At 16.9% G+C, this 12,120-nt stretch overlaps 5 protein-coding genes across 5 annotated transcripts in view; 2 read left to right on the forward strand and 3 right to left on the reverse strand.

Moving 5' to 3' along the window:
* Positions 1-820, reverse strand: part of CAF16 (CCR4-associated factor 16, putative) — a gene marked incomplete at both ends in the record, with an annotated part of 1,324 nt that extends 504 nt beyond the window's left edge. The window contains 3 exons of the mRNA XM_028672060.1: positions 69-303; positions 402-501; positions 644-820. Of these exons, the coding sequence (XP_028528651.1) occupies positions 69-303; positions 402-501; positions 644-820 (512 nt within the window). The remainder of the gene's footprint in view (positions 1-68; positions 304-401; positions 502-643) is intronic.
* A 589-nt stretch (positions 821-1,409) lies between these two features.
* On the forward strand, positions 1,410-2,600 carry PGAL8A_00305600 (queuine tRNA-ribosyltransferase, putative; the record flags this gene model as incomplete). Its single annotated transcript, XM_028672061.1, has 1 exon — positions 1,410-2,600. The coding sequence occupies one exon, from the start codon at positions 1,410-1,412 to the stop codon at positions 2,598-2,600; it is 1,191 nt and encodes a 396-aa protein (XP_028528652.1).
* Positions 2,601-3,460: 860 nt separating this feature from the next.
* Positions 3,461-4,280, reverse strand: CAM (calmodulin, putative; the record flags this gene model as incomplete). The annotated part of the gene is made up of 2 exons (XM_028672062.1): positions 3,461-3,831; positions 4,202-4,280. 2 exons carry the CDS (start codon positions 4,278-4,280, stop codon positions 3,461-3,463), a joined length of 450 nt encoding a protein of 149 aa, XP_028528653.1.
* Positions 4,281-7,482: 3,202 nt separating this feature from the next.
* Positions 7,483-9,165, forward strand: HOP (Hsp70/Hsp90 organizing protein, putative; the record flags this gene model as incomplete). The annotated part of the gene is made up of 1 exon (XM_028672063.1): positions 7,483-9,165. One exon carries the CDS (start codon positions 7,483-7,485, stop codon positions 9,163-9,165), a length of 1,683 nt encoding a protein of 560 aa, XP_028528654.1.
* An 878-nt stretch (positions 9,166-10,043) lies between these two features.
* Positions 10,044-11,415, reverse strand: PGAL8A_00305900 (conserved Plasmodium protein, unknown function; the record flags this gene model as incomplete). The annotated part of the gene is made up of 4 exons (XM_028672064.1): positions 10,044-10,615; positions 10,889-11,074; positions 11,215-11,259; positions 11,376-11,415. The coding sequence occupies 4 exons, from the start codon at positions 11,413-11,415 to the stop codon at positions 10,044-10,046; spliced, it is 843 nt and encodes a 280-aa protein (XP_028528655.1).
* Between the last annotated feature and the right edge of the window lie 705 nt (positions 11,416-12,120).

The following is a 12,120-nucleotide window of genomic DNA, read 5'->3' on the forward strand; positions in this document are numbered from 1 at the left end:
ATATATATATATATATATATATATATATATATATATATATATATATATATATATATATATATATTTACTCTAGTAATAATTTTCGAGATACTAAATCTAGTGATTCAGTTACTTCATCAAAAATGTAAATATCTTTTCTTTTAATTATATTAGCCAAAATTTGAACTTTTTTCTTCTCTCCTTTTGAAATACTTGTTATAAGTTTATTTTCGTTAATTTCAAATAATTTTAGTAAATTTTTATATCTTTTCGAATGCCTATATTGTGAAAACAAATCTTTTATCGTTATGTTCAATACATATTCTAAGAAAAAAAAAAAAAATAAAATAAAAAATAAAAATATTGGTAATATTATAATCTTTTTTTTTATCTTTCCTTTTTAATATTAATTTTTCTTTTACCGTCACTCCACCATTCTCCTACAAATCCTATTTTATTTGATAGTGTGGTATCATGAAAAGCTGGTTTATTAAAAATCAAAACTTCTTCTTCTTTTATCAACTACAGAAAAAATGTGAACATATATAAAAAAATATAATTAAATAACATTTTATTAATATTTGTTTTAATATAGAACAATTCAGTAGAAATAAATAAAAAGGTAATCATAATAATTATGTTCATATAGTTAATAAATCATAACTTTTTTTCCAGCAATAATACTTAATAATGTACTTTTTCCAGCTCCATTTTTTCCGCAAACTAAAATTCTCATTCCTCTTTGAAATGACAGATTTACATTTACAAGTGCCTTTATACTTGTATTTTTTATTCGATTATAGTAATTATAATTTAAATTATTTATTATTATTTCATTCATTTTGTAATAAAGTTGTAAAAAAAAAAAAAAAAAAATTATTAATTCTTTATTTTAAATATATTTATTTACTATAGTTTATATATATATTAATATATATAATTTTTCTTCCTTAAAATCTCATTTTGTACTATGTTAGTTTATATTTCGAATTTTAAAAAAATACAGATATATAAATAGAAATAAGTCAATATGTTAGCTCATTTTAATTATATATATATATATATATATGAAAATATTTTTTTATATGGAACATTAATACATATTTTATGTATTCTTTATATAATATCAAAGGCATTTTTTTAATAAGTTTAACTTAAATTTATTTCATTGTTTTCATTACATTTAATATACATAATAATTTTATTTTAAAATTTTTTTTTTTTTGTTTTAAAGCATTTGTTTATATTTTATAATTTTTTTATCTATAGAACTTAAAAGTATTTTAAAATTTTCATAATTTAAAATTTTTTTTTAAAAAAACATTTTTTTTCAAACATTTAATATTATTGTATAATAGCAAATATATTATTTCATTTTTTTTTTTTTTTTTTAACTTTAAATATTTACTTTGTTACTTTTATTTTTATGTATGTTATTCTTAAAAATGAAAGATGAAATGAAGTATTGTATAAAAAAAATAAATGATGTTGAAACACCTGTTAGTACTATATTAACTAATGACTTTCTACCAGAATTTATAAATATGGAATTGTTAAGAAAAATAGAAAAAAAGGTTATATTAAATTGCCCATTATTTGAAGTATATAACCAATTAGATGTTTTAGAAAAAGCAAAAGAATTTTTTAATAAAAAAAGTGATAAATCAAAAAATTATTTAGATAATTTTTGTGATTTTGAAGGTACCTATCGATATATGAATATTAGAAATGTTTTAACAAATAATTTTTCTATAAATATAAATAAATATATAACCCTAAAATATAACAACTCTACAGTTGTATTTTCCATAGATGATTTCTTGAAATGCATAGAAATTTTTGAACCTAATATTTTTTGCATTCCTTCAGAAGAAATAAAAATAAATGAAGATATAGGAAAAAAAAAAAAAATAAGAATAATAAATTTAATGGATGAATTTTTAGAAAAAATAAAAACAATGAAAGAAAATTCATTGCATAATTCCTTATGTATTCTATCTATTCCGTCAACAATTAATATACATAATTTAATTACAGATATATTAAATAAATACAATTGTATTTTGGATGGTTATTTATTAAGTGGAATAGGTTATGATGAATCAAATGAAATTAGAACCAAATATTTAAAAAATATTTTAAATGTATTACCAGATGATAAATTAAAATTTATACAATTAAGTATAGGAAATCCAATCGAAATTTTACATAGTATTTTTAATGGGATTGATATTATAGAAACAAATTTTCCTTATTATTTAGCAAAAAATGGTAAAGCTATAAATATGAATATTAAAATGAATGAATCAAACTATAATAGTAAATTACATGATATTAATCTTATTAATTTTAAAAATAGTGAAAATTTTATTATAGATTTAAATGATACTAAATATAATTTTGATTTTTCTACTATAACAAATAATTCACCAAGAAAAGAAACAAAATCATATATACACCATTTATTAAAATGCCAAGAATTGACAGCTCATGTAATATTAACATATCATAACCTTTATATTTATAATTTATTTTTTAAAGAAATTCAAACGCAAATAAAAAATAATAATTTTTTAAATTACATTAGTTGGTTTGTAGAAAATCATAATTTAAGTTTATAAAATAAAAACACCATAAATATTAAGATAATATACATCTAACTGAAAAAATAAAGTAAAATAAATCACAGTAATTATTACAAAGTGCAAATTAATTATTAATTTTGTGATAGAAAAAAAGAAAAATTAATTGAATAGTTATACAACAAAATTAAACAATACAAAGAAAGTGTATATCTATATTTCTAAAAGATTCATGAAAATGTAAAAATTATTAATAATCAAATATTTAAACAGATGTTATGTGCATAAAAAACTTTGTTAAAAATAAAGAAAAATTATTTTAAACTTAAATGTGAAATTACTAAATTTATTTCTAATATTTTATTTAATATTTTAATTTATTTTTGTTCTTGTTTTGTTCTTTTTAAATTAAAAAAATTCTAAAATAAAAAACTCATCTTAATTAAATTTTGTTGTCTTTCTTTACTTTAAAATTTAATATATAAATTTTATAAGTTCATTTTTATTTGTTTGTTTCAAATACCCCCAAAAAAAAAAAAAAAAAAAAAAAAAAAAAGATAATGAGTCTAATAAAATAAAATAGGATTTTACTCAAAACATTAAGATGCAATAAAAGATGTGTTTCTATGTACATATGTATTTACAAATGGAGACAATCACAAGATGCCACAATTTTTTAAATATTATAAAAATTTTTGTTATTTTCATTTTTTTCATAGAGGTAATAAGGGATTAAGTTTATTTCAGATAAAAAATATGTAAGAAAATCTGGCTATAAGATTAAAGTATAAAAAATTAAAAATGAAAAAAAAAAAAAAAATATATATATATATTTTATGTATATAATAGCCTTTTTATTATTATTTTTTTTTTCTACCAATTTATAAAATAATAAAAACTTATTTCGCTATCATCATTTTAACAAATTCTTCATAATTAATTTGTCCATCACCGTCAATGTCAGCTTCTCTAATCATTTCATCTACTTCTTCATTTGTTAATTTTTCTCCTAGGTTTGTCATTACATGTCTTAGTTCATCTGCACTTATATATCCATCTCCATCTCTATCGAAAACTCTAAATGCTTCAATTAACTCTTCTTCTGTATCAGTATCTTTCATTTTTCTTGCCATCAAAGTTAAAAATTCAGGAAAGTCAATTGTTCCATTTCCATCTGTATCAATTTCATTTATCATATCTTGTAGCTCTGCTTCAGTTGGATTTTGTCCTAAAGATCTCATAACTGTTCCTAGTTCTTTTGTTGTAATAGCTGTACAAAAAAAAAAAAAAAAAAAAAAAAAAAAAAAAAAAAAATTAACATTAACAATTAATAACATTTTTATTTTGTTATTCGAAAATAAATTAATATTATTTAATATAACAATTATTTTTTTTCTTTTTTTTTTTTTTTTTTTAATATATTCATTATTATTTATTAACAACTCATAAATTAATTTTTGTTTCACATAAATAATTTAAATTTATGAAATTTTATATAATCTAATTTTTAATTTATATGAGCACTATAAATATATTTCATAAGTTTTCATATATGGATATAGATATATATGTTGTAATTTTTCACCAAATACTTTATAAAATTTTTTTATTTTTCAGTTTTATCTTTTTTTTTAGTTTACTTCCATCTCCATCTTTATCGAATAAACTAAAGGCTTCTTTAAATTCAGAAATTTGTTCTTCAGTTAATTTGTCTGCCATTGTTATTATTTATATTTCAAATAATTATTTTGAGAAATTCTTTATTATTTTTGGTTTTTTCTCTTTTATTTGAATAAAAAGTATATTTAAAACTTATAAAAATAATTTTTATTAATTATACACGAATATGTTTTTCTTAAAAAAATAGTTTTAGGCGAATATAGTTTGTGTGTTTAATGCACATCCAGTATTATGTTATTTTTATATCTCTAAAATATATAAATTAAATCATAACAATATTATATTAATAATAAAAAAAAATGCTTAAAAAAAATGGTATGTGTATGTAAATATATGAATATTTTTTTTTTTTTTTTCATTTCTTATATTTTTATTTATGCACATTGAAGATTATTCTAATATGTATTTGCTATATTTTTGCGTAATAAGATTATTTTAATTTCTTATGGAAAATGAAACTTAAAAAATTTTATATTATTTGAAAATTTTAATTAAATATTAATCAGACGTTTTTCTTTCATTATTTTTAAAAAGGGAAATTCTGAAATATATAAATAATATTTCATTTATTTTTTCTTATTTTTTAAATTTTTACATGTTCATTTATTTTTTTTTTTTAATACATTTAATTTTATTTTTTTTTTTTATTTTTTTTCATTATATATATAATGTTTTAATTTTTGATATTTGCACGCTTTACACAATTTGAGTCTTGAAAATGCAAATCCCAAAAATATATTACAGTTAAAAATTTATTAAAAAAGTTCTTTATAGACCAAACTAAATAAAATATTATGGAATGAAAAATAAGAAAATGTTAATTATTTATAGATATGCAATTAAAACTTTTTTCTAAATTTTCTCTTAAGTAAGAGAAAAATGTAAAGCTTAAATTAACACATTTTTCTATTAAGACTTGCAAATTATGAGAAATACAATTATTCATTTAAATAATTACATAGGAATAAATTATATCTAAAAAAAAAATTTATATATACAATAAAAAATATTAAATGAAACGTCATAAAAACACCTATAATATATTATAAATCCTTTTTTATATTTTGAAAATAAAAAGCATTTTATATAAAAAAAAAGTCAATAAATCTAATATACCTCTTAAAACCTTATTTTTTTTTAAAAATAACATGGACAATTAAATGTATTTTTTATTTTGATACTCATTTATTTTTTCATACAAGTTTGGAAAAAAAAAAAAAGTTTTTATAATTTTTAGCTCTTTAAATAATTACAAAAATTTAATAAGCATAATGAATTTTTTTAAGGTGAAACTATTCTTCTAAATATTATTAAAAAGAAATTAATTTGAACTTAGTATAAATAAATATTTACATATATTTAAATGATATAACAAAAGCAATTAATAGAATAAATATGTCCAATTAACGTTGTAGTAATATTATGATATAATATAATAATGTTAAATATAAATAATAGTTTTAATGAATATTTGACGTGTAGCTGCAAATATTAGTTTTTTATAAATAATAGTAAAACTTATGAATTGAAAATATAAATATAAAAAATGAAAATTATATCATTATAAATATAATAAAAAAAAAAATATAAAGCAAATTAAATCATATTGAAATATTGATCTCTTTTAAAATATAAAATGTTTGTAATAAGGAAAACAAAGTTAAAAATTAAATGAACAAAAAAATATTGTATTGCTCCAAAATCTCTGATATTTATTTTAAACAATGAAATAAATAAATATAATTTATGTATACGGTTAAGAATATAAATATTCATATAGTCTTTTTTTTTTTTTTTTTTTTTTTAGAATGAAGATATCATAAAATATTAATGTTTCTTTGTTAACTAATGTAAAAAGAAAAATATGATAATAATTTTTTTAAGTATGGAAAACATATTTTCCTTTTTATCCCACTTGTAAATTAAAAAAAAATGAAAATATATCAAGCTTTTAATAAAAACTATTACGTAATATAAACCCTTTTCATATATAATAATATATTTACATATCTTTTTTATTTTTAGTATAATAAATTTTATATACATATAGTTTCATCCTGCATCTAAGAAAAATAAGTTTTCAATTGCACTGAAGTTTAACTTATAAGAAAAAAGGAGACTAATTATTATGTTAAAAATATAAAATATTAGTTATTTTAAAAAAATTTAACACTTTTAAAGAAAAAAATATTATAGATATAAACAATCTAAAAAAAAAAAATAATAGATACAATAATAAAAGTATATTTATTTAAAAAAAAAATAAAATACAAAATTAAAAAATTAGTAAAATCAAAATAAACATAAATCTATATGTACAAAAAAAAAAAAAAAAAAAAAAAAAAATAAATATATACATATATTTATATATATATATATATATATATTATGAAAAAAAAAAAAAAAAAAAAAAAAAAAATAAAAAAAAAAAAAAAAAAAAAAAAAAAAAAAAAAAAAAAAAAAAAAAAAAAAAAAAAAAAAAAAAAAGAAAAAAAAAAAAAAAAAAAAAAAAAAAAAAAAAAAAAAAAAGAGATAATACTTTATAATAAAAGAAAAAATAAAGCATAAACCTCTAAAAAAAAAAAAAAAAATAGAATTAATGTAATTTCAAAAAAAAATTTTCATATAAATCATTTACATTTAAAAATTTATATGAAGAAAATATCGTAATGTTTGTTATTTATTAAAACTATAATATTTTTTTATAAAAAAAATGTATATTTCGTAAAGCAAAAAATTGTACTAAAAAAAAAAAGAAAAACAGATTAATATTTTAAAAATATCCACATTAAGAAAATAATAAACTTCTCTTATATTTAATATAAATTTATTTAAATGAATTAATTTTACAAAATAATATATACATATATTTTTTATAACAACATAATTTAATAAAATTAAATAATTCAAATGTTTTAAAATATATTACAAATTTGGTGGGTAAATTATATTTATAGAAAATTATATAAATTCAAATTAATTGTAAATTAAAAAGGAATAATAAAAAAATTAATATTCTTATTGAAACTGCATATTTTAAAAAAAAATTTGTATTTAATAAGTAATTAACTTGTATAAAATCAAATTAATAATATACTTAAAAATTATTGAAAAAATAAAAAACTATTAGAATATATATAATATTATATTAATAATAATTTAAAAAAAAAAAAAAAGAGATATATATATATATATAAATATATATAAATATATATTTATATATACAAAATTATTTTAAAAAATGATAAACAAAGAAGAAGCACAGAGATTAAAAGAATTAGGAAATAAATGTTTTCAAGAAGGAAAATATGAAGATTCAGTAAAACATTTTTCTGATGCTATAAAAAATGATCCACTAGATCATGTACTTTATTCAAATTTATCAGGTGCCTATTCAAGTTTAGGAAGATTTTATGAAGCTTTAGAAAATGCAAATAAGTGTATAAATTTAAAAAAAGATTGGCCAAAAGGATATATTAGAAAAGGATGTGCAGAACATGGTTTAAGGCAATTAGAAAATTCAGAAAAAACTTATTTAGAAGGGTTGAAAATAGATCCAAATAATAAATCTTTAAAAGATGGTTTAGAAAAAGTAAGACAAGAAAAATTATTAGAAAATATGGAATTCATGAATCATATAAATAAATTAATAGATAATGATGAAAATTTGAAATCATACAAACAAGAAAATGAAAATTATCCAAATGAACTTTTAGATACAATAAAAAAAATTAATAGTAATCCCATGAATATACGTCTAATATTATCATCGTGTAATAAAAAAATTAGTGAAGGAGTTGAAAAGTTTTTTGGTATAAAATTTAATGATGATTCAAGTGAAGCAGAAAGAGAAAGAGAAAGACAAAGAAAAAAAGAGGAAGAAGAAAAAGAAAGAGAAAGGAAAAGAAAAGAAGAAGAGGAAAGAAAAAAAAATAGATCTCCTGAAGAAATACTTGGTGAGGAACATAAATTAAAAGGAAATGAATTTTATAAGCAAAAAAAATTTGAAGAAGCTTTAAAAGAATATGATGAAGCTATTAGAGTTAACCCTAATGATATTATGTATTACTATAATAAAGCAGCAGTGTATATTGAAATGAAGAATTATGAAAAATCCATTGAAACTTGTTTATATGCAATTGAAAATAGATACAATTTCAAAGCAGATTTTAATAAAGTAGCAAAATTATATAATAGATTAGCAATTTGTTATACCAATTTGAAAAATTATGATAAAGCTATAGAAGCATATCAAAAATCTTTAGTAGAAGATAATAATAGAGTAACAAGAAATGCTTTAAAAGAATTAGAGAGGATAAAAGAAAAAGAAGAAAAAGAGGCATATATAGATCCAGTTAAAGCAGAAGAACATAAAAATAAAGGTAATGAATATTTTAAAAATGGTGATTTTCCTAATGCTAAGAAAGAGTACGATGAAGCAATCAGAAGAAATCCAAATGATGCAAAATTATACTCCAATAGAGCAGCAGCTTTAACCAAATTAATAGAATACCCATCAGCATTAGAAGATGTTATGAAAGCTATAGAATTAGACCCTAAGTTTGTTAAGGCATATAGTAGAAAAGGAAACTTGCATTTTTTCATGAAAGATTATTATAAAGCTTTACAGGCATATAATAAAGGATTAGAAATTGATCCAAATAATAAAGAATGTATGGAGGGATATCAAAGATGCGTTTATAAAATTGACGAAATGTCTAAATCTGAAAAAGTTGATGAGGAACAATTCAAAAAATCTATGTCTGATCCAGAAATTCAACAAATTATATCAGATCCACAATTTCAAATAATACTACAAAGACTAAATGAAAATCCTAATTCCATTTCTGAATATTTAAAAGATCCTAAAATTTTCAATGGTTTACAGAAACTTATTGCTGCAGGAATATTAAAAGTTAGGTAAGAGCATATTAAATTATTAACATGAAAAAAAAATAAAAATTCTTATCCTAAATTTTCTCCTTTTCATTTTATAATATAAAAATGTTTAACACTTATGATAAATAATTATTTTGAATGAAAACTTTTAAAATAATTTATTTTTATAATATATACAAAAAAAAAAAAAAAAAAAAAAAAAAAACTTTTAAATGATAGTCCATTATAAAAAATTTATAATCTAAATTCATTTAAGCATGTGTTCATTATTATGTTGATATATTTAAAAAAAATAAAAACAAATTTTTTTTTCATGATATATTATTTTTTTAATCATATTTAACTTCGTGAAAAAAAAAAAATATATATATATATATACATATATATTAGAAAAAAAATTATATAAATAACCAAAAGGTTTTATGTAATTTAACAATTGTTTTTTTATTTAAATATATATTATTTTATTTAACCTTCTTATATATTTAATTCTTTTATTAAATAAAAGGTTTTATAACATTTTAAAAAAAAGAAGATAATATTTTTTCATTTTATATATTTTAATAAACATAAGTATATATATATATTGTGTCTTTATAAACTTTTGATAATTATTAAAAATAAATGAATAAAAAGTATATTTAAATAATAATTTAAGTTTAATTTGTAAGAATATTTATAAAATATTTTCTTTTTTTTATTTTATCCTATATGAAAATTCTAAATATAAATATAAGACATTACACTTAGCAGGTATATGATTTTCTGATATAAATATAGTAATTAAAAGGAATATACACATATATATTAAAAATAAATGATTTAACAAAAAAAAAAAAAAAAAAAAAAATTAGCTATATATTTAAAAATATTTATGTACATGAAATAATAAAATATAATATTTTACATATATATGAGTATAATAAGAAAAATAAAAATGTAACATAAATGAATATTATAAGAAAAATTTTCATAATTGCAAATTAAGTCAGAATTTTGAATAGACATATCTATTTGGTTATGACATAGAACATACGTTCTTTTCTTTTTTTTATATTCTATGAGTTGATGAGGATCACACACACAAGCCCAAGGATAATCAGTATTACTTGTACCAAAAATAAAAAAAAAAGACCCATAATTTCCAATTTCAGCATTTTCATTTGAAGATTCCTTACTACCAAAAAGATTATTTTTTTTTATTAAACTAAATCCTTTTAATTGCATATATGAATTGGGTTTTTGCTCATGAATTAGTGCACTTGTTTCTGCACTATATTTGTCATCATTCTCTTCATTTTTAATATTATATTCTTGTATATTAATTTTAGGAGAAATTTTATTTTTATTACTGTAATGAAAAATTCCTAAAAATGAAGTTATTTTATTAATGAAACTTGTTGATTTCTTATTTTGACCATTATGAATGGATTCACTGTCTTCTTTATTTTGTTCAGTATTATTATTTTCATGTTCTAAAAAAAAAAAAAAAATTAACATTTTATATAATCACTTAATGTAAACTTTTTTTTTTTTATGTATTAGAAAAATTTATTATTATTAATATAAATATTTTAAATAATTCTTATATTTATATAAATTTTTTATTGTCTTTTTTGTTGAATAATCATATATTTTTTTTCATAAATTATTTGAATAATTTGTTTAAGATGTTGTATATTAATAAAATCAAAATATATATGTGTTTTATTCAATTTATCTATCTCCATATATATATATATTTATACTATTATAATTACTTATTTCATCCTTTTTGTTAAATAAAGCATAATCACTTGATATACAATGGTATTTTGTATATGTGTCCTTATTATAAATATCTTTCTTAACAATATCAATTAAAAGGTCTAATTCTAATTTTTTTAATTCCTGTAACTTCTTTAAAGCTTGTTCAGAAACACCTATTTCTTCAACTATTAAAAAATGAAAAAGAGAAAAATAAATTGTAAAATTATGTGTATTGTGTGTCTATATATTTAAATTATATATCTATATTTATGTTCATATATATATAATAATTATAATAAGATAATTTTATAAATATATTATATACCTTCATTATGAGATATTTTCGTGCTTTCAACACAATTTAAAAAATCTATAAAAAAAAAAATTACATATATATGTATATTTATATATATTTTATAAAACTTTTGAAGATCTAAAAACGAGGTATATTTCATATAATCTTTTTAAAATTTAATCTTGTTTTACCAAAAATTATGAAATTTAATATTATCAAATATATTTTCATTTTCAAAATTAGTTTTTATTTAAACATTTCATTGGTTAATTTTACTAAACTTTGTCTGAGATTTATTTTTTTCATATTTTAAAAAAATTAAACATAATATCAAATTTTATATTTATCAAAAAATATCCTCGAAAATTTTCTCTTTACATATATTTAATGTTAGTTTTATTTTTCTATAAGTATATACATAATATATATATATATTTTTTCTCTCTCTTACTAATTAAAAGAAGAATCAAATAAAATATATAAAAAAATATAAAAGAAATTTTTTTTAGATATGTTATGAGCTAGAATACATTAAAAAAGGCCTAACACACACACCTTATTGCATGCATTTTTCAAAATTTTATTTTTATATATTTTTTTCTTATATCTGTTGAAAATTTTCCTTTTTTCATATATATATATATATAATAAAAATAAAATAAAATATATATTTATAATAAAAAGAGAATCAAAATTTTTGAAATTTTCTACCAATAAATAGTTACAAAATTTTGTAACAGATTAGGATTTTAAGTACAACATATAGAACAACTCTAGAAATATAATTGAAAATTTCCCTTTTATAATAAAATTTAATTGAGATATAAAAAAGAAATTTACTCTTTTTTTTTTTTTTTTTTTTTTTTTTTTTTTTTTTTTTTTTTGTTTTTTATACATTATTAACTTACATTGAAAAAAAAGTTCGCTATAATTCCA

This window comes from Plasmodium gallinaceum (genome assembly GCF_900005855.1).
Source record: "Plasmodium gallinaceum strain 8A genome assembly, contig: PGAL8A_v1_87, whole genome shotgun sequence".
Lineage (NCBI taxonomy): Eukaryota > Apicomplexa > Aconoidasida > Haemosporida > Plasmodiidae > Plasmodium > Plasmodium gallinaceum.